Source organism: Pieris napi, chromosome 1 (assembly GCF_905475465.1).
Source record: "Pieris napi chromosome 1, ilPieNapi1.2, whole genome shotgun sequence".
Taxonomy (NCBI): domain Eukaryota; kingdom Metazoa; phylum Arthropoda; class Insecta; order Lepidoptera; family Pieridae; genus Pieris; species Pieris napi.
In genome coordinates, this window is record NC_062234.1 from 12,799,708 (window position 1) to 12,823,355 (window position 23,648).

A 23,648-nucleotide genomic window follows, 5' to 3' on the forward strand; every position below is an offset into this window, starting at 1 on the left:
AATAAAAATATTTGTAGTTTCATAACATTTGCCTCCTACTTAGTTATACAGTCACAAGACATATTTCCTAATCTTTAAACGGAAACACCCACGCGTGTTCTCATGAAATATGCTGACGGACTGTCTAGCTCCCAGTCTCGATTATTAGATATTAAGTTAGTCTTAAGCTAATCACCAATGTAACCGGTTGATTAAATATTAATTAAAAATAATTTTTTATTCCTTTTAAAAAACGCTCCAGCGCGACCTCGCGTTTTGACTACTTAACAAACTTGTTTATTTAATATAAATTTATTTATTTACCAAAAATTTAAGCTTATTTATTTTAAATCGTGAAACATGAAAAATGAAAAATTAGGAGCTTTCTGTAAAGTACAACTGTTTTACTTTCGAATATGTGTTTTTATGAAATTAGGCGTCGAATTAATTGTTTTGATTTAGTTACCTTATTACTGAAAGTTTCTCTTTTTTTTTGTTATCCGAGGTGAAAATGCATTTGCGCATCCCCTGCCCCCAAAAGTTGAAGGGGTTCGTGGGACTAGACTCCCACCAGAATCTCTGCTATTCAGAGACTGGGTCAGAAACACCCACTGAAACCACCTCGAGTAGTTCCTACAGACGCTCCGGGATCGCTTTCGCATTCTACCGGGACCTGTTACCTGACCGGTAACACTCAAAAACCTCTGATGCAGTACACACTATATAGGAGGTAGGAGATGGGCATATCTTCTCCTATTTACTCCAGGTTTTCTTGCCCTAGGATTTGGTCCTAAAGCGCTCCCTCTCTCGTTCTGCTGTCTCATTTTGTTGTTGCACTGCTGACCATTATTTAAATGAACAGGAAAAGGCTAAACAAGGTTATATCCCACCACAGAAAAAATGTTTTACCCCAGAATTGTATTACCATTTAAAAGACAATGTTTTATTAATACAATAATATTTTCTGTTAAAATAGAAAATTTAGCTTTTTATTCCTACTCTCATAATATGAGATGATAACCAATCCTCATGTTGCAGATAGACAAAGTCATTTTATAAAGACAGACTCTTAAAGTATTTTTAAATAGCAATACAACTGAAAAAACACGTCATATTTCCCAGCCCATTAAGGCCCTGAGTGAAAACTGCAATAATTATACAGATAATAAATTTGTAAATAATGAAACTGTTTACAAAGTACCAGTTATTAAGCGCGAAAGCTGTTCAGTGGCCAATTTATAGTTTTAATTATCTCTTGTCACGCTTTCGAAAGCTATTGTTTTTATTGTGGTAATGAAAATGAAAGATATGCATTGTTTGGTTTAGTTCAAATGAAATGCGGAATACTTTCGTATCCGTTTTGTTATTAATGTAATTTACTTATGTGCTAAACACATAAGTCAGAAAACAAATGAAAATTTAGATATAGTTTTGAAGGGGTTTAAGGGTTAAATATATGTAAGTTAACCAAATTTTCGACCTTACCTTTGTCTAAACAAGTTATGCCCAACGTGGAGCCTACGCCATAGAGGGGTAATTTGATTGTTAATGGGGGCTTTTCGAAAATTTATTTAGAATTTAAACGTTTTAAAAATTTACTCATTGTGTTTCCTAAACAACTTCCTAGTAATTTTATCCTAAAACCTATAATTTAAGTTTCTTAAGTGAACATTTAAATTATTAATATTAAAAATTATAGTGCGCATAAGAATTTTAGAAAGGCCAAGGTGGGACTTGGCCCAAAAACGGTTAGGAAACACTTGTATAAAAACAATCATAGATTGAAAATCAATTCAACTGTAAGTGAAGATCCGTCATTCCGTCGAAGGATTGTAACATCCATGAACACATGGACGAGAATCTCGATAACCTGTGCTAAGTGACTTGAGATAGAGACCTTCCACTATACCTGAGTACTCACTGAACAGATAAATTAAGGTTGTATTGACCGATAAGCAAGAAAATCTTGTTTTAGAGACTAATAATTTTTGTTCGCTGCGTCAGCCGAGTTACTCACTCATTCTAAAGGCCTGTATTCACTTTGATTAGTGTGAGTGCAAGTGATTAGTAATTGAAGATGATTAATGCAGGTGTGTAGTGCAAGTAGTGGCCAATTCTTGATTAGTGGCTGTGTTAAGTAAATTCAGTTGTTGATAGCTTTCGATCAGCAAGTATGGACGAACATCGAGAAGCGCGCTTGCAATCGGTAGAAGTACTGAAAGAAGTATTAAACGTGGTGCTATCTATAACCGGAGAAGTTTTGGAAGCTGAACTTGCAAGACCAAGAAAAGTATGGGTTCGAAAATGGATTAATAGAAGACCCATTCATGGCGCAAGGTCTTTAAAGAATTGGCTGCTGAAGATACGACGGAATATTATTACTTTGCTCTCTGGTTGACCGAAGAGTCCTGCTGCCTGTCCAGACGTGTTTTGGCTGGGACGCTGCGAGTGAAGGGGAAGGGAGCGCGCACGCGACGTCACTACTCGCACTTCGCAAAAAAATATGCCAATGACTATGCCAATACGATAATGTCGAGAAACATTAAATAAAATATAATAAAGTACATATATAATATTAAACACATAATATACACAATATCGCTACTGTGAATTCACTCTGCGAACATATAAATATGTCGATAGTGTCGGAGACAGCATTCAGTAGGCGCAACGTCTTTGATACTTGTTTTCTCCTAATCACTAATCAACCGCACTAATCACTAATCAACGTAAATACAGTCCTTAAGACCTACTCCTACTGAAGACACGATAAGTAAAAGAGATTGTCCTATAAAGACATTATGCAATAAATAACATAACTAAAGAATATATTATTTCTTAAAAATAACTAAAATATGTATTAAAATCATTAATTTCGTATTATTTCAAGGTTATAAGTTTGTTGTTTGGTGTGTTACTAGAAACTGAAGCTAAAACTTGATTACCGTGACGTTTCGAGTGATAGTGGTCAGCGAGAACTGAAATACGACACTTTATATTAAATAGGTACCTCATTACTGAATGAATGTTCACGCGGTGAAAAAATAACTGTGCGATAATTTTTTGTCATAACTGTGCGATAAAGCAATTACAGGAAGTTTGAAGGCGGCAACTTCGTAAATTGTTTGGTGTACGTCGCCCCAAACTTTTTGCAGTGGAATATAAATTTGTTTTTGTTTTAAAATAACTCAATTCCACAACGTTGTGTTATTTTTAATTAGCAATTTGTGGTTTGAAATTTTTTGTTCATGAATTTATGTTTTTAAAATGTGTTTTTGTTTAGAATTGTTATATTCGGGGTTTTAGAATAAGAATAAATTTAGAATACTAAACGACCTTTTTGATTTTCTTTAAAAACTTTGAAGCTATAGTTAAATTTTGCTCTCTTCTACTAATAATTACTATTAACTATGTTTTATGTTTGTGCTTAAATGTGTATTGGCACTCTTTTTGACTTATATGTATGTATGATTTATGTGAGATTATGTAGATATTATTGTTAGAAACACTAATAATAAATTACTAAGAAGTAATTGCTTCACCAAAATATTATATACATTATATAATATACAATATTTAAACAAGTCGACCTCTTTCTTAGAATAACTTGAAATAAATCCTAAAAGAACAATATAGTAAATGGTTATTAAGTTGACGCTCAATCGCAAGATTATTATCGAGATACTCGTATAGCTTCAATAAACAGATATTGGTGATTCATAAAAACAGTGATACAATCTCCACTGTCATCCCATATCTGAGGTCTGATACGATCAAATGGGCCAAGATGTTGCCGGGACAAGTATTTCCCGCGTGATGCGTGATATTAACTCTGTGTATAAAAAATACATCAGTGGCACTACAACCTTTTTAGGTCTGGGCCTCAGATTTCTGTAACTGTTTCATGATCATTTATCTAATAGGGAAGTAGGTGTCCTGTGCCTGACACACGCCGTCGACTTTTAGTCTAAGGCAAGCTGGTTTACTCACGATGTTTTCCTTCACCGTTCGAGCGAATGTTCAATGCGCACATAGTCCATTGGATTACAGTCGGGGATCGAATCCACGACCTCAGGAATGAGAGTCGCACGCTAAAGCGACTAGACCAACACTGCTCTAATAACTCTGTATATATGATTTCTTTTTTAATATAAAATTACTCGAGAATTGCAGTCACCGTGTTGTGTTGAATTTGTTAAATGATTTTGATGTTTTCTCTTTCGTTCTACGCTTTAGATTTGAGATTTAATATAAATTTGGAACCATACATTTTATTACCAACGTTCATAAGTGTTAAGTTATGAATAATGTTTTGACTTTGTAATTGATTTATAATGCAGAGATATTTTCACATTTAAATACACAGAATATTTGACCTTGATTGACTACTAATCAGGCTTTTACTATCACACTGATGTTATTACGCTAAAGGCAATTGTGCTTAGGACACCTCATGTAGGCTTGTTAATTGAACTGAGTGAGAAAGATGTCTAATCAGTGTTTCTATATATTAGAGAAACGGTGACCTGATATTGCGACGATCGCGTATACGTAAATTAAAAAACGTTATTTATTGAACAAATATATTTTTCCGATTATGATGAATTTATTGTATTAGACTTTCACTATATAAAACAAATAGTGTCGCCAGTCTCCAAGTTAGGTAAGTTAGGGTTTATTTTAAAGATGAAACTGTAAAAATAGCTTTTTCAACTCCACTCGGCCGAAATCTTAGCAATTAGTGGTAGTGGGTACTTTGCATGCTACAAAGTCTAAGAGAAAAACTCAGTTACAGGAAATTTAGCAGGTTTTGATAAAGCTTACCAAACTCGTGCCTTGCGTCGCGGTAACTGCATTTAGTACTTTGTGATAAAATAGTTTTAGTACAAAAATTTACCACGGAAACGACAATGTAGGTACAATGCAATGTTTTTAAAATAGAGTAACGTTATAGCTTTAATTCAAAGTTTTAGTGTCACAGAAATACGGTTAGTAAGTCAAATTTTAGCATGACTTTAACTTTAAATTAGGGTTATAAAAGCTTTCGCATTCTTGCTTCCTGAATGTTCTTGGAGACTTCCAATAGTAATATTCTTAATATTTTTGTGTCCAAGACTACCATAAAGATGAAGAGTTAACATGAAAAATAAAAATAAAAAAATAAAATATGTTTATTAAGGAACATAAGATACATGTATCACTTATTCCACGTCATTGAATTTGAATCTGTAGTCATCCCTACTCATCGGCAAAGAAGATAGATGGTGTAGGCCGAGAGAAAAAGCCGGCGTGAAAATCTCTCTGTACTCTTTTAAAATAGCAAATCATCAAACAACACTTATTTTAAAACAAATATCGCAAATTAATTAGAAGTAGCCTGTCTAGCACTAGTCCTAGGCCCTTTTATCAACTAAATAATTATTATTGATTACCATAGATTGACCAGGTAGATCTACCTGGTTAAACCTAGGTGAATGACAGGTGATTTTTGGTTGTCAGATATGAAGTTTTACTTTACAGTAAGACGTATGACGTAAACGTAATCGTAATATGAATAACATGCAAAATTACTAAGATCAATATTAAACTTTGTCGAGGTAGATTACGAAATTCCAGCCGTATCACCTGGACGTCCGTCGTTCAACAACTGAGCGTTTCTACGACAGTTGCTGCCACGCACCACCACTATGGAAAACCAGCTGCCCATTGAAGTATTTTGAAACCTATTCGATTAGGGTCCTCCTTAGGCTCAAGAATGAGCGTACCGATTCTTAAAAGGCCGGCAAAGCGAGCCCTCTGACATCGACAGTGACCATGGGCTGCGTTATCAATTAACATCAGGTAGGCCTCCTGTCCGTTGACCCTTTCCAAAAAAAAAACCTCAAGACAATTCAATACACGACAAAGACATAAACTTAATGAAGCCAGGTTTGTGGCTTATTGCATCGAGTATTTTTGTGATTCACATGTGGTTAAGATTTTATTGATTCGTGACAATATTTTCGTATTATTATTCTAATTAAGGCATGGAAAGCAATTTCATTGATTTTGTTTACTTTGTCTAGCAACGCCTAAGTCTCAATGCATTCGGCCGAATTGCCATGCGACTGTGACGACTGTAAGCGTCAGATCAAAGTCTATAAGGGTGCGTACAGACTATGTAACATATTATATAACTTGTGTTTTATAACACGTCCACATTATGTAACCTTGTTATTCAACATTATAGCATAAAACAATACTGTACACATTAGAATAACAATGCAATATAACAATGTTATATAACCATTTTAAATAACAAAAGAAAAACAAAAAAACGTAGATGCTGGGTTAAAATGTTATTATAACATGTTTTATAACATTCAGTGTCCACATTATCTGAAACATGTTGTATAACATGTTATGTTATATAGTCTGTACGCACCGTAAGAGAATAAAAATTACCTCGTAAGTTGAATTAACTTTATAAGGAAATAAAAGCTGTCAAACCTTCCATTCTATTGTAAACTATGCTGTCTACCTTTCAACTTTGGTATTAGTAAAATATAATTTTGATGAAAATGAGCGAGTATTATAGAAATAAGTATGTCATCATTCACAATACTGCATTTTATTAAAAACATTTAAAATGAGTCCAATGAGTTCCATTTATAGTACAATGTCAACAAAATTTATTAAAACGCATTGTACCGCACGTACTGTTAACAAGAATATTTTTAAATATTTTTCAATGAGATTAAATGAAATTATGCGAAATTAAGTGATGTAGATGAACTCAGATGAAAAATTGTATAGAGATGCGTTGCGTTATATAATCGTAATAGAAATGTATAATAAGATATTTTTAGTGTTTCGTATGCAAAATACTTTTACTTCAATAAATAAAATACGGAATCTATATAATATGGAGTTTTCTATGACGTCAGACTGTGCCTTCAACATGGACAAAATATTTCAACGCTGTAAATCGAGAGAACGTGAAGGTCAATCAACCATTTGTCATATAAATCTTCCACACTCAGACGGCTCTAGCTATCCTGACTGCTAAATCTATAGTGTTTATAGGTAGTACATCGTTTCACATATCTCAAGTGAACGGCGAGTAAGGCAAATTGTACTGTTTCCATGTCCGGGTAAATAATAACTATTGATACAATATTTTCAGAGTAAATTAAAATTGTTGACAGGTGTAATTAAACCATTGTCCAAACTTCTCTACGCCAGATAAATGCACAAATCTCTATTCATAATATACTAACTGATTACTGATTACTAAGTGATTGTCATAATTTGTGACAAATAGATTATTATTAGCCATTTATGTTATGAAAAGGAGACTGTGCTAGACCGCATAATGGTTTTAATATTCGCATTGTATTTTATTAATTTATATTTATTTATTACAGAAATACATACATTACTTTCAGACTATGCTAATATGATAATGTCGAGAAAAAGAAAAGAAAATATAATAAAGTATATAATATTAAAGAAATAATATAGACAATATCGCTACTGTGAAATCACTCTGCGAACATATAAATATGTTGATCGGAGACAGCATTCTAGCGCAATATAGACTTACTAATAATAAACTTACGACTAAGTTAAAAACTTATATAAGCTAATAAAAGATCAGTGAACTATGAACTAGCGGCTTTTACAAAAATCGCGCGGCTGGAGATACTCTTGATAGTATCAGTATAAAAAAATACTAAAGCTACCAAACATCATAAAATGTGTAAGAAATTAAGAAAACAACAGACAAAACGTGTTACGTGTAAACAATGTTTTCATTCCAGTAATGAAAACTAGTACAAAAGGAAAGGATAGGAAAGTAGAATCATTTTGCGACTGGAATACAAATAATTGTAGCAATAAAGATTGTCATCTGATTCAATGTCTAAATCTTGGTCTATCAAAACCACAGAGCGGTTGAAAAGCCTTTTCGAAGCCTCATACATAATTGATAAGTCTAATAAAGATTTTGCCCTACATAAGGCTGAGTAGAAGTGGGTTTTAATATACCGTTTAGATAGAGACCTCGATACTTTTCAGTATATTTTGATGAAAATCTTGTTTCTGTAGTATTTTTTGGTTAAACGTCAAATATGTACAGATTTTCTGGAAAATAAATTTATTTTTCTAGGGTTATTTATTTTATATTCAGATACAATTGATTTTGCGGTAAAATGTTGAATATTGTTGTTCATCGTTGTGAATCGTCTGAAAAATTTATTTAAGAGAAACATTATATAAGCATTAAACATACAATAATCATGAAAAAATTACTTTATATTATAAGGTCTCCCATCCTGTAACTGGATGAGTCAAGTGCAGACTAACCTCGTAGATCTATCGATCCGCGCAACACTTGACTTTCTCGCCCGTAGACCGCCACTTAGCTACAAGCTATTTGCAGCTGCTACGTACTAAACGTCATTCATTCTAAAAGTAATCACTTTTTGTACGAAATTAAACTCTATGATATATCCGTAGGGGTTATATGTGCACATGTAGTGACAGAATACATCATCAAAAAAATTATGATACGTTATATACGTTTATAAACGTTCAACTATGAAAATGCCGAAAGGAAATGGATTATTTATGTACGAACATGTATGGCCGAGGTTGAGTGCTAGCAATAATAATAATAAAATAATAATGACACTTACTATGAAAATATTTATAATATCAGGATACAATTGTCTAGTAATATATAATAGGTACATATATTTTTAATATATAATTCTACCGTATTTGAACGAATTTTTTTTGTATGCGTTTGAGCGGCGGCCTGGAGAGATTCACAAATCAGCCCGGTAGATGGCGCTGCAGTCGGCACTTTCATACTTTGTTTAATATCCTAATCGCTTGAAATATCAGGACAACATCTGTCGGGTCCGCTAGTAATAAAATGTAATAAAATAAGTACATTACAAAAGTAAACTTTTGTAACTTAACTAATTGTAATTAAAATGTTAATAAAGGAATGATAATAAACAATAATAATTGGAATATTTTTACAAAAGCCTTAAATATATTCTGTCCAATGAAACATTGCGTTATCGAACTTTTTAAATTGTTAAAATTATTAATTTCCTGAAGTTTCGCATGCTTCTCAGTCCATAGAGACTAACTAAGCAACCCGTGTCTTATTTCATGAATGGAAATGTTAGAAGGGCTAATCCTATTCTCAACTAATAAAATTTAGACTCCTTTACATACACTTCGTATGGTATAAAACTATTAATTAATATCAGTATATATAATAAAACTTATAAAATTCAAGATTAAAAAAAGGAATATCTAAATTTACCTTTACTACCAGTTCCCAAATCAAGAGCGTGAAAAGGACGAGAACTGGCAAGAAACTCTCCGCTACTCTTTTCAATCACCAAGTTTTAGTGTACAAGGAAATTTCCTTAATATAATGCAAGCATTACGCCATGTAGACCAGTCATTATAGACATTCGAAATCGAAAATTTGATAATAATTCCAAAAGTTTTCAAACTTCGGTCAAGTGAATGGTACATTGGGACGACAATAAATCTCATTTTGCAACCTTGTCCGCAGTCCGGAACATTGTTAAAATTGCAATTAAATTAATTTTTGCTGTATGGTCGTGAAAAAAATTCCAAAAGTTCTGCAAACTTGGGGAAGTTTTCGATATAATATTTCATATCACGTATAAAATTTGCAACCAACCTAAGTGTACGGAACATTTTTTGTTATTTATTTTATTTTCGATATATCTGTCAAATTTGCAGAACTTTTGGAACGTTTTCCTTCAGTTTAATAAAGAAAAACATTAATTTTTAATAACAAAAAATGTTCCGTACACTTAAATTGGTTGCAAATTTGACACGTGATGTAAAATAATATATTTAACACCACTCCAACTTTGCAGAACTTTTGGAATTTTGGTCTCAAGAACTGAGCAAATTATCATTTATTGCATTTTTAACAATGTTCCGGACCGCAGAGCAGGTTGCAAAATTTTATAGTTTGTTTTAATACCACTCCCGACCTTACATCAAAATTTGAAAACTTTTGGAATTATAATGAATTAATTGTCTTGACTGACTGGACTAATGCTTCACTTGACATATTGAAACAAAATGTCATAATAATAAATCTACAAACGCTTGGGTTCAGCCTTAAACATGAAGTATTAACTATTTCGTTCCATCATAGTTAAAAGTTAAAAATACATAGGGTATTAAGCTGAGAAATAGATATTACGGGTTTATTTAAACAAAGGGTTAATTTCCAAAACCTCGCAACAATTGGCCTTTGTGCACAGTTTCCGGGGTATGTATGGAGTTTCCTTTTGTCCATATTACTGAAAGGAAATTGATTTTTTAATCTAAAATAATGTTTGATTTTGGACAAGGGTTTTATTATTGGCAAATAATTTGAGATTACTCAGAATTTACTTTGCGTTATAAGCTATTAGGGATTTTATTTCGTAAGTATCTTTATAATGTACTCATATTTATATTATATACTCATATTGGATACATATTTACTAATCCTACTTCATTCGATAGATATTATGTTATCTCCATTCTAAAATTTTACATTGAAACTACCCGCAAAAATAACCTAGCAAGCCTAAACTATATATTTACGCTCCAGTAGCACCACAGCATTTTTAGGTCTGGGGCTCATATTTCTGTATCTGTTTGCTGATCACTTGTCAAACTAATAGGCAAGAAGGTCAACCAACCATATGTGCTTGACACATTTCTGACAGTTGACATTTTGGATCTAAGGCAAGCCGGATTTATCGCGATGTTTTCCTTCACCGTTCGAGCGAATGTTAAATACGCACATAGACACAAAGTCTGCATATCCGGGGATAGAACCTACGGCTTCCAGAAGTTGCACACTGGAGACGCTAGGCCAACATGCTGCTGAAATACACCTATATTTAATCCATTTTATAGGGATTTAAATAATATTTTTAATTATTGACCTATTAAAGTTTTACAGTAGAACACTTGAATATTTCTATCAGGTCAACTAAACCAGTCAAGCATTAAAATTGGCCAATGACAACAATACTACGTAAATGTACCGTACAAAAGACGATAAACATATGTCAGTTCCGCTAACCCAATTGAGGGGCTGAATGATATGGTTTGTGAATACGATTTATTCAGTTAGTAAAGCTTCACAAAGACCACAGAATATCATTAAAACCTGAAATCCACATATAATTTTAATACGTTACTCTGGAGCTTGCAGCTAAGCTTTTTCAGAGAATCGTATCAAAGGCTAAACACGAGCGATATTAAATGTCATAGACAATTGTAATAAAACTTCTTTAATATATATATAAACAGTTATAAATTATATATTCAAATTCTTATTTATATTTTAACTATTTATTAATTTTTTGCTATTATAAAATAAATCGGTGGTACAACATATTTTGCTATTAATAAATAAATCGGTGGTACAACCTCTTTAAGTCTGGGCCTCAGATTTCTGAATCTGTTTCATGAAAATTTGTCAATCTAATTGGCAAGTAGGTAAACAGCCTCCACTGCCTGACACACGCCGTCGACTTTTTTGGTCTAAGACATGTCGGTTTCCTCACGATGTTTTCCTTCACCGTTCGAGCGAATTTAAAATGCGCACATAGAAAGAAAGTCTATTGGTGCACATCCGTATCGAACCTACTATACCTCTCTGGTATGAGAGTCGCACGCTGAAGCCACTAGGCCAACACTTCTCACATTTTGAAATTATATCCTTGAAATAACTTTTTTAAATAAAAAAACAATTTATCTCAGTTATCAGCATGTTTTAAAGCAGATATTAGCAAAGATCAAACAATAATGGTCTTATTTGTTTTAAGATAAGATAGAGTATACTTACAAGAATTTCCTTAAAATAAATTTCTCAACGTTCTTTACTCTACATATTTTACTAAATATTTTATTTTTCCACGTTCTTTTCAGCTTTGGAATGCTGTAAATGTAAATCAAGGTCGCCTTCTCAACATCAAGATGTCGGTGAAGATTTTTAAAGCATTGTAACAAATAAATTACATTACATTACAATTAAATAAATTATAGAAACTTTAAATATAGATATATATATATAAAAGAACTGTTTTAGCGTATTAAGCATATATATTTTATTATAGAATTACTAAACCATAAACTCTAAGAAAATTGTGTCAACATATTTGTCGCACGTATAAAAACCTGTTATGTGTGACTACATCAGTATTTACGTGATGCGTATAACAAATATAGAAAGACAAGCATAAAACCTTCGTACCTATTTTCTTTACCCGAAAACATTAGTTTCAATGTTTTTATTGCTTACTTCAGAGACATAGAGGGCATTTTAATAATCCTATACCACTAACGTCTAGTCGCTATCGCTTAGCACGGATTGCTCCCTTGAGCTATATAGCTTATTGAGCTGGGTCAATTCTCTGCGTACCTTTACCCCTTTTTTCGGGCTTTAGTAAAGTCTACAAATAAAAGTTGTAAAAAATATAATGGATAAAATATGGGACATTTCCGATTATGGGATGAAACGTGTGGACTCAACTAGGTCCCGAATAATGTTAATTTATTACAGAAGTTAACAAAGGTAATAATGGTGGGATGGAAATATTAACTATACAGAAATAATAAGTTAAAAACGGCCTTCGTGATAACTAGATCCACCACAGGTTTGATCTGTCCAAAAATATTTTTCTATGAACAGAACGATCCATTTGCCTTACAATACATGCTTTACATTGACTTACAGATACTTAACAAATGAGCGCTTGCGGCAATTAAATAATACTATCTATATGTAGCCAACAATACACCTGAACAAAAGTGAAGGTATTAAAATAGCTGATTGAATTAGGCAGAGACGCGCGCGATATCGCAAGCAAACAACCTCTTATATGAAAGTCATATACGTATCGCACCAAGTGGTTCTGCGTAACATACTTTTTAAAAGGTCTTTAGTAAGTCTACTTCTACGAATATAATATACATACAAATTCAGTTAAACATTCGCTTACCGTAAACCTTTACTTAATTTTTAACTCAACTTTAGTAGAGTAACTTACGTAGATTACGCAATATGTAATTAACTTTTATGCCACTATATAAAACAACATTTATTTACGTTTTTATTGTTCGTGAATGAAGGCTGAAGAGCTTTCGCTGCGTCATCACGAACCTGCCCTCTATCTTCTGTATTTTGATATTCTTTCTTTAGTACAAACTTATATGATTACGAGCTGTAAGATGGTTGTGGATTAAATAAAACAAAATCATAACTGTTTAATATAATTACTGGCTTATTCACTTTTTCTTCGGCAAGAACAAAGATAACGATGTTATACCTGAAAAAAACTGCACCGTCAGAATTTTGTAAAAATATTAGATTAAATTAATTTTACGAATATTTTATATATTAAGGAACCCACATCATATTAAAAATCGACATACAAGTTTTGTTTTGTCAATGGGCGGCGACCGGCACTCAATTTCCTATCTGTAGGTTGACTTCATAACGGCTTAATAATGTTACGTACCAATTAAGAGAGCAGCTAACGTAAAGAAGGGCACAACGCATCCCATACTGAGTAATATTGGAAACATGATATTCCCTATTAACGTTCCTATACGACCAGACATCATTATAAAGCCAATCGCTAGCGATCTGTAATAGAAATTTATTAAAATAAACTTAAATAAAGAATGCGAATCATGGTTTAGACTAGGTTTCCCAACCTGTTTTTGTGCCATGCCCCTTATCCTTTCTTATGCTACCCCAAGTAACATACATAAATTTAATGGTTCACTTAAAAAACTTAAATTTAGGTTTTGCAAGAAATTACTAGAAAATTCGTAAGTAATATTCCAAAACATATAATGATAAACGTCGAGTCCATTTTCTAATTGTCCGCCCAACGTAGGGAAATACTGATTTAGATGAATTTTCTTAATACACTTTTTGTTTGAAACTGAAGGTTGTTTTGATGTTTGGATTTGATTTCTTTTAGCTACATTTTTTATGGTACGACATTTCCTGTTCGATTTTAGTTATTTTTGTCCGAAATAACAATCGTAACGAATAAAAAAATATATGTATATGTAATAATTATTTAAAATTATTTAACTTAGATCTACACATCATATTTAATTCAATATAGTGCCAAAAAAGTATAACAAATTTAGTTTTTTAAATATGTAAGAAAAGCAATAAATAAAAACCATAATTAAGAAATAGTTATTTCATACAAAAAATTCAAATGAAAAACTTAATAACATATTTTCACGACGACGAACTACAAATAAAGCACATTACTTACAGACATTAAATAGCGCATCTAATTCGTCGTAAGTTTGAAAACTTAGTCAATTTTCATGTACTGGTGAAATTTGTGCAGAATGTTTGTATACAACAATGAAACTCACCTGCCACTCGTTGGAAAATACTCCAGCACCATAGTCTGTGTCAGACTTATCATTGCTCTCGCACTAGACACGACAGTGGAATACAAAGATACTAACTCAGTTTTTGACATTGCCCATCGCAACGCCAAAGTACACCCCACACATATCAAGCCACATATTATCAGAAGATTCTTCTTTCCAACATGTTTGACTAAAATACTCGTTATGATGTTAGGAAGTAGGCTGACTATACCTATTACAACTGCGTTTATATAGGTTTCTGTGCCACTTCGTACCTGAAAATAACATATATAATATATGTAGCAATGGCGCTGGTATCAGCTGCCATTGTCATTATAATTTAATAAAATCAAAGTCAAATTAGTTCAAAACCGTTACATGGTTTATTTGATATGTCAATATTAATAGATCAACAATTTAACTACTCTTTGATATTGACAACAGCAGATGTATTTAATTCACGTCAGGTCACCGACGAAGTTTAAATTTCTATGATTAAGACCGTTTACGTAAATGTCTACTAACCAAAGCTTTTTTGAAGCAATATCAATTAAACACTTGCGTTTGTGTGAGAACATTTTCCATGCATTTGCGGGGTGGGGTCATGACCCTCTCCGGATTCACCGATGTGTATTAAAATAATAAATTTACTTAAATGCCTAATATTGTTGTTATTAATAGTAAGAGATTTTATTAGAGAACTAATTGAACCAATACAAACATTAATTGGATTAAAATGCATTTAATTGTAACATTGTTGTGTAGGTGTATATAACTGAAGGGTTTTTGAAAACAATTCGGAGATACAGAATAAAAAAAATACTTTATAATTATTAACTATAAATGTACATACATTTACATAAATTATTTCTTTGAATAAATCCTATGAACATCGCTCTTCGTTGTTAATTCATTCTCAGAAGCTATATGTTAAGAAATAAGCAAGGTGCTCCAATCTAGCTGAGTGGTTTGTTGCCTAGTTACTATTGATTAACTATACGTTGTAACACAATTTACTAATAATCACACGAGTTGGAGTCTTAACGTTGGAGTTTTTCTTTTTATAATAATCGGCTTTTTGACTTTTAGTATTTTAAATCTTTAAGCAATTAAAAAAAAATATTTTAAAATTTAAAAGGTATTCTAAAGTATATATTTTGAATCGCTAATATTACACCAGACTATTACGAAAACAGACCTTTTATAGCCAACTTGAAAGCCGTATAAGGCCTAATCGTGTAGTGTTTTGTGTATGTATAACTTCTTTAGTTGTAAATACAAATAAGCCCCATAGGAGATTTTAAATAGGTACACAATCGCTACGATATTTGTGCCGCGACACGTCGATTATTCCCGAATCCATGTTTTTTTTTAAATAAATGTTATGTTATTATATCCACTAGAGTATATAATTGCAATTATTTTATTTACCGGCTACGTAGATAAGTAAAAAAATGTTTTGTCGAATTAATGTTTTATTTTGATTCAAATTATTTATTCACATCGTTATCGGCTAATTAATGCGTGTTGATTATTCATCGCATGTAATTTAAATACACAAAGCCATATTTATCATTTCTTGCTTTTAATTTAATGATAAAATTCGGCTACCAAAAAAAAAACAGATGTAAGATATAAAAACAGTTGTTATTAAATTAATCAAGTATGTGATACTCAAATTATCTCGTTACTAGTTTGAGCTAAATCGAAACAAATTATTATAAGCCTAGAACTATTTGTATCAGTTAATCTATATTTTAAGGGCTGGGCTGTATAACATGCTCACGCTAGGAACAGGATATCGTTATTAATATAATACGACTTATACAACAAAATTATCGCACCAAAAACGTAAATTTACAAGTGTTTTGAATATATAAATGCTTATATTGTTGTATTGGCAAGTTTAAGTTTTCTATATATAATAGATGGGCATATATTTGGGTATTTATTTATAATTGAGAAATTATATAGTTTACAATGTATAATGACAATATTAAAACAAAACAGTTGCGCCTCAACTGCCTTAAGTATTTGTTTTCTATTAAGAAATAGGCAAGAGATCACCCTTCTGTGTCAGACATACGCAATCAATTGGGGTGTATGCTGGATTCCCCACGATTTTCCTTTTACGGTACGAGCAGTGATACGAAACAAAACACCCACGGAAGAACAGACATCGATCCGTTTATTGCCCATAGGTATTTTTATTTTAGGTAGGCGAAGAACAACTCATTACTACATATACTTTATACAGGTAGTGATAAAGATATATCGGGAAAGCAGATGAGACTAATGTGGGATCAAAATTATACTAGCGGAAAATGTTGGCAACTAAAAGCTTAAGTATAATAGATAAATAAGCGTCAATCAATATTAAGTTTACTAAGTATACTAGGTAATATAAATAATATATCACGTATAATATAAATAAATTTAGTTTAAAAAATAACTGAAATCGGGAGTTTTTAATACTAAAATTCTTGACCTTTGATATTATCTAAGAATATTTTTTTTTTACTTTTATGACATCAATTGTTTTCATTAAATAACGAAATTCTTTAAAACGGTAATCAATACTTTACTAAATATGAAGAAAAAAATTGGTTTCACTTTGCCACAAATTATCTATATTAATATATATATATTTTAATAATATATATTATTTATGAGCATATTTCAACAATTAAAACGTCAAAGATTAAAAAAAATACATACAGGCACACACTCAGCTACGCTAAACGTAGAGTTAGCTGCTCTCGCGCTAAGATCTCCAGTGTAAGTGTCCAACATATCACACAAGTCTGCGCCATCCCTTCTATAGTGTTCTACTATTGTTGATAGTTGGGGGAACCATAGTCTTAAAACGTTATATCTGTAAAAAGTTAATTTAAAGCTGTAAAACTTCTGCGGTGATATTTTTAATATGGTACATCATTGGTCGTCGAATGTTGTTCAAAACATGTTCTTCTTAAGGATTGTCACTTTATTATGGATATATTTGTAAATAGCTGTTTTTAGTTGATGGGAAATTACCTTAAAGTGAAAAATTGTTATATGTGAAGATTTTTTATTGGCGTACAAAGTTTTTTGTATTTAGTACATAATTTAGTTATTTAAGCTGTTTACAGTTTAATAACATACAGTTTCATAATTTAAAAATTATTAAATGATAGTACAATAGAAAAATTAACTCTCATCATTCTTTCCCAACGCGCCAAAAGAAGTATAACGTCAAAAAACCTAAAATGTTGACTATAGCTATCTTTAGGGTATCGGTTTTTTGTGACGGTGTGCGCACGCATCGTAAAAATTTACTCTCGTAATTTTTTCCCAACGTGCCAAAAGAAGTATAACTTCAAAAATACAATTATCTACGAATTGTGACAATGGCAGTAGTAGTAGTCATATTGATGTAACACATGAAAAGCAAAATAGCCAAAATCGACTTTAATTAAGTCTTAAAAACATAGTAACATGTAATTTTCGGACAATTGAAATAGCAGTTTCTTATTTATGGTGATGATGACCATGCAAGAGGTTCAACTAGGAGGAGGAAAAACTTTCGCCATTACATATATATTTTAAATCTTATGATGAAAGAAGATAGACACTTAGTAGTGCCTAAGTCGAAGTCTGTTTAGTAATTTTAAGTTTTAAAATTGCAAGTTTTTAATTTAGTTTTAAAATTCTGAGAATTCGTACTTACCTACTGTTGCATAGTAAAAAAGTTTATTATTTTAAATCTTATCTTATCTTATTCAGACGATAGAAAATTAGTGCCTTTAAAGTTTAAGACGGTTTACTAATCTTAAGTTTGAAAATTGCAAGTTTTTAATTTAGTTTTGAAATTCTGAGAATTCGTACTTACTGTTGCATAGTAAAGAAGTTTATTGAACAAAAGAATAAAAGATAGAATAACAAGGGTTTCCGGAAAATAGGTTTAATGCTTTCAAAACCGGCAGATAGTTTGCTTTTCATACTCGTCTCCTCTGAGTTCCCAGAAATAAGCTTTGTTTTGTCTTTGAACAAATTGATATACTGGAAAGAAAGAAAAATTAAATTGTATTACAGATTCTTAGTTAAACTTTCGATTATTGTAATTGTTTCCTTATAAAATGCCATTAAAATATAACTTATATATAAAAACCAAGTCTCGCAACGCAGTGGTTCTACTGTAAAAGTTGTGAGATCCAAGTTGGTCAATTTATTCAGTCCCTACTCAGGGAACTCTCTGTCTTAAGTTATTACATAATTAGCTTACCTAACAACATCTTATAGTTTACATATCAATATTACAATAAAAACATTGATAACTACCGTGTCGCTTTTTTTAATCGGTTTGGCGGGCGCATTGCCGTGCCCCCATAGAATTATACAAGCACTATATTATTGCGTACACTGACATCTCATCATTCACATTAATATAAAACTCTAAAATTGTAATCCCTATTTTGCTAAATAAAATATACATTCCATAATTATATCTCTTAAATAGAAACTAGGACATAACAATTTCGATAATACCTTAAAACTATCAGCCGATTTTCCTGTATTTTCTTTATATACTTGAATCAAAACGGCACGTGCTTCCTCATATCGCTGTTGCGTGACAAAATATTTAGGACTTTCTGGCAGGAATGCGTATAGTATTGTCGCAAATAAGGCCCAAGTTGAAAATATTAGCAAGTACAAATTCCATATATGAAGCACTGAAAATCAATATTCTTGTTACTCTGTCAAGGAAGTTTGTCCAATTGTTTAAGCTAGAATCCGGGTGATATCGACAATCGGGCCTTTATTCATATGTCCATAACTGGTTCATAACATTCTTTAATAACCTAGATTCAATGAAAATTTCACTTAAAATTACCTAATTTTAAAACACTGAATTTTATGATTGACGCAATAACTTTAACAAAATGCCATTATGTTCGTTCGTTCGAATATATATATTCTCTTTTCAATAATACATAGAGTATTAATCATGTGTATACCATATTTTTATCAACATTTTCTATGAGATTATTTTATATGAAAAAAAAAATGTATTTCGATACAATTTGTAACGTCTTAAAAGTGTAAGTTTCTTATGGAAGAGCTGGAAACCCTGATACAAGTATTTTTTACATAAAAGGTTCCCTAAACCTAACAATTGCATAACAATTTTACTTATAATATATCATTAAATAGTTGAAATTAAACTTGAATGAATCGTCGGTTTTAAAAACGAAGTATTTTTTGTAAATTTATATTATGACAGTAATATACAGTAACTCTCTCTCTCTTTCAGGTAAGTGGTGACGCAAGGATTATACAATACAAAATGTAATGCTCACCAAAATATCCATTAAAAAATGTGATTGTCCAATCGAAGCTAAGTACGCCCCAGGACTTGAGAGCAACAACAACTTGTCCTAAGGCGACAAAAGACGATTGCACCAACATGACTCTATCTCTGTTTTCAGGGTGACAGAATTCTGATGTAAGGGTTAAAAGTGGACTGAATGACATTGCAAATCTGAAAAAAATATTATTCAAGTATTTTTTTAGAATCTCTGTATAAATATATAATTTATTAGAAACACTAACGCCCGAACCCAATAACCTATCTCAATCCATAATTCACCATCTGAGATTGTAACCTTGATCCAAATGTTGTAAAAGTGTGCCAATAACCAATCGACGGATTGTAATAGCCATCTGTCGATACAAGCTAACCATGAGTGGTCATATCGGTGTCTGTGGATAGACCTTTGTATGAAAATGACAGTTGATGAAAGCTCGATTTCAATAGTTAATTATTTTAACAGATTTTAACTTACACCAGTTTTTTAAATAATTAAAAAACTGTTTGTTATGTTTTAAACATACATATGTATATTTTAATGTTATTTGTACGGTTTTATTTACTTTATTTGGCATTTTATCTGTCGCCAAAAATGGATTGTCTCCGTAGGGTTTGGTTATTGGGATGCAGATAGGAGATCGATCGACTGTCACGGTCTGATTATGGATTGATTATTGGGTTCGGGCGTTAGACATTGAGCACGCTGTGGCCTATAACTTGACGCCGGGTTTGATAACTGGCGAAATAATATCGTTTATAGAAAAGTATATGTTGCGACGAACAAGGATGCGTTACTATAAATTATTCGTAAGTATAACGTATAGTAAATGACGATTTAAACATACGTTTAAAATTACGTTCATAAAAAAAATCGATACCTAATGGAAATCGCTACTCAATACAGACACTGAATTCATTAACATGAAATACAAACATAGATTAGGTACCTTTATTATAACTACATACAGATACAGTCTACAGTGAACTAGTGAATTAGTATTAAGTGCTAAATAGTGAGTGAAAAAATAGATCACAAGAACGGAGTGTCTTCCCTTTAATAGAGACTGTAAGTAGTGTTATTGGACACTTTCTTATGTTAAAAATCCTTTTAAGTAAATTAGGTTAGACTTAAATTACTTATTAGTTTTAAGTTAGGCTAGATCTTAATGTTCCATGATGTCTAAGTAAAGACACATGTATAAAAAAAAATTACTAATGTAAACCCTGAGCTTATATTAAAAATATACAAAAATGAGATACTTGCAAAAATCCTTCAAAGAATTTTGACGTTATCAAAATTTCATAGGTCTGACTGAGGCCGGAAGTAATTGAGAATATAAATAGACCCCCGAAGCCTAATAATAGAAACTTCTTGCGTCCAAATGTGTCCGTAAGGAAGCCCGCTACTACACATGACGCTATCATGCCTAAAACATATGTTATGTAAAGTATTTTTTATTGAGTTTATTTAAAACCTTTTTAGCATTTGTAGCTATTTTATTTATTACAGTTACAGTTTGATTAGACAATCTACCACCAAATAATAATGGAGAAGTAGGAAAGTATTTGAGAAATTAAAGTAAAATATATTATGCTAAACATATTAATCTTATCAGTATGCTCTTGTTCAATTAATATAGGTTATTTATGCGTTGTATGTTATTATTTATTGTAAATAGGAAGTAAATATTCTATGTTAGTGAAGTAGGAACCCAAACACTATAGAACCAACTCTAAATTCTTTTACATAGACTAATCATAATTATCAAATAATACCAAAGAGTTTACATATGTAACATAAACTTTTTAAGCAATATATATGTATATGGTGAATGTACACAAGTAAAAATATATCACACATATATAGATATAGATGTATACGGATGCAGTGTAGAGATACTCGTAAAGTTATATTAAAACTCGTAAATGATGAACTGTATTTTTTTGATACAAAATATATTTTAAGCGCTCACCTAGATAAGGTATTGCGTTAAGAACTCCCTTTTCCACCAAATTCATATCAAGATCACACTCAGCTATTGGTAATATGTAAGGCGTAGTAGCTGTAGCGATAACCCCAGCAGTGTGCGCGACAAAAGATGAGAACAGAAGTCTCAAATGAAATTTTCCAAAGCCGCATTCCTTCAATGCTAAATTTACCATTCCCATATCCGTTGGCGGATTTTTCTCCACATTTTCAGCTAAAACAAAACAGATAAACTGTCACACACACACACACTACAATATTGATAATAAACTTTATTATTTAGCGCAATTATTCTATCGAATTATTCTATTCGTTTCATGTACTTAAATTCGAGAATAACTGGACTGTTTTGGCTAATTATGATCATGAATTATTTATGGAAGTTCAGGGAAGACTGAAACAGTGGGAAACGTCGTTAATTGAATTTTCCAATAAAAACTGTTCCTAGCTAGGAAATATTTAAGGTGTTTTTAGAAATAAAAAATGTCACTTGGCTGTAGTAGATATTTTTATATTAGTTTTCAGAAATTTGTGTTTCATAGTATCAGGTCCAATCTCTTTGGTTTGTTTTAGAAATGTTGTATTTAAATTTGACACAAATAGATGTGGGTGAAGGATGAGGTGGTCTAGTATAATTAAAATAATATAATTTATTTGTTTCTTCACCAACAAGCAAAACTTTCAATTATAACATCGGAAAATTTGTCGAATGACGGCTCCACTATAAAACAGCTTAAAAAATTTTTCCACATATTTTCATCACTCGGCAATGGTGTACCGTGCAATAATGTGGTGGCACATATTCTTTAACCCCATAAAAATTAATTAAAACATCATAATTTGTAAAAATTAATGAAAGATTGTACAAATTTTAGGTTTTAACCTAACATAACCTAAACCTAACCGTGTGTATTTATCCTTTTGTGTAATATTATTGTTTAGCTCCAAAACACAAACGCCACTTAGAATAAAAAAAACAAAACCTAACCTAATGTAATTCACAGCGTCGAATCACGGTTCTGTGAACTGGGACAATATTGTTTACATCGTGCATGTAGATAATATTATCAGTTGTTTGATCTTTTTGTTACGGGTAGTTTTTTTTTTTGTGGGGAAATGCGTTACGCATACCCTCCCTAGTAATATTAAGTACTTGGGGTACTACATACAAGTCGTAAAGAATTATAGAAAAAATTTGGAGCTGTTTTAAGGAGCCGTTATAAGATAAATTAACCATAACATAGCTACATTGCATAAAACTACAGTATTACGTAACATTTGCCATACCTTCATCCTTATCAACGATGTCGAATTCAACCATTTTAATTATAAAATATATTAATTAAATACACGTCATCACTCTACGCATAACAGCGAAGGAATGGTACCACTTTTACTGGTATCACTCCTACGCACATTAATAATTATCATCAAAACAATCTTTTAAAGATCTCTATTAAAATATTGAACCACTTATTACTCATTTACAGTCGCAAAACGGGCAGCTCAACGATAATTGGTTCGTATATTAGCTTTAGATAAATTTATCAGAACCACGTTTTAAATTAAATGCAAATACCTTTCGGCAACTGTTTGCGTATCTGATGAAATTTGCTATAAATGTGTGTATTTCAGAAGTAATAACTATTACTTAATATTAACATACTCTCCGCCGAGAAATGATCCTACGCTGACACTCTTCTATGTAAATTTTTTGTACAACGATCCCAAGGTTGTTATATCTATAACTATGGAACTATTGAGAGCACTTCATCGAAATAGCATACAAGAAGTGGGGATCAATATCGCTATCGCCATTGGTAATTATCGACCGCTAAGGGCCAAACCTTTAATCCTGTAAGGCACACAAATGTCATC

The 23,648-nt window shown here is 31.7% G+C and overlaps 2 protein-coding genes across 3 annotated transcripts in view; one reads left to right on the forward strand and one right to left on the reverse strand.

Moving 5' to 3' along the window:
* The window catches only part of LOC125063196 (hemicentin-2-like), a 241,160-nt gene that overhangs the window by 49,260 nt on the left and 168,252 nt on the right, over positions 1 to 23,648 (forward strand). The gene's annotated exons all lie outside the window — the stretch shown is intronic.
* Positions 13,287 to 23,211, reverse strand: LOC125063180 (synaptic vesicle glycoprotein 2A-like). Of its 2 annotated transcripts, XM_047669465.1 has the most exons (10): positions 23,058 to 23,191; positions 21,757 to 21,984; positions 21,048 to 21,210; positions 19,773 to 19,954; positions 18,961 to 19,145; positions 18,305 to 18,474; positions 17,152 to 17,308; positions 14,434 to 14,708; positions 13,548 to 13,675; positions 13,287 to 13,355 (listed from the first exon to the last, which is right to left on the reverse strand). In XM_047669465.1, exons 1-10 carry the CDS (start codon positions 23,089 to 23,091, stop codon positions 13,315 to 13,317), a joined length of 1,563 nt encoding a protein of 520 aa, XP_047525421.1. In that variant the 5' UTR covers positions 23,092 to 23,191; the 3' UTR covers positions 13,287 to 13,314. The 2 variants fall into 2 exon arrangements, with proteins under 2 accessions (XP_047525421.1, XP_047525432.1); XM_047669476.1 differs by lacking the exons at positions 13,287 to 13,355; positions 13,548 to 13,675; positions 14,434 to 14,708; ... (2 more) ...; positions 18,961 to 19,145; positions 21,048 to 21,210 and having other exon boundaries at positions 19,845 to 19,954; positions 23,058 to 23,211.

Bases quoted from the DNA above. Each gene is read 5' to 3' on its own strand.
- LOC125063180 (XM_047669465.1), bottom strand. From the start codon at position 23,091: ATGGTTGAATTCGACATCGTTGATAAGGATGAAG. The intron at 19,146-19,772 runs GTGAGCATTACA...ATTGATTTTCAG, and splicing joins ATTTTTTAATGGATATTTTG to TGCTTCATATATGGAATTTG. The intron at 17,309-18,304 runs GTAAGTACGAAT...AACTTTTTACAG, and splicing joins AACTTCTTTACTATGCAACA to ATATAACGTTTTAAGACTAT.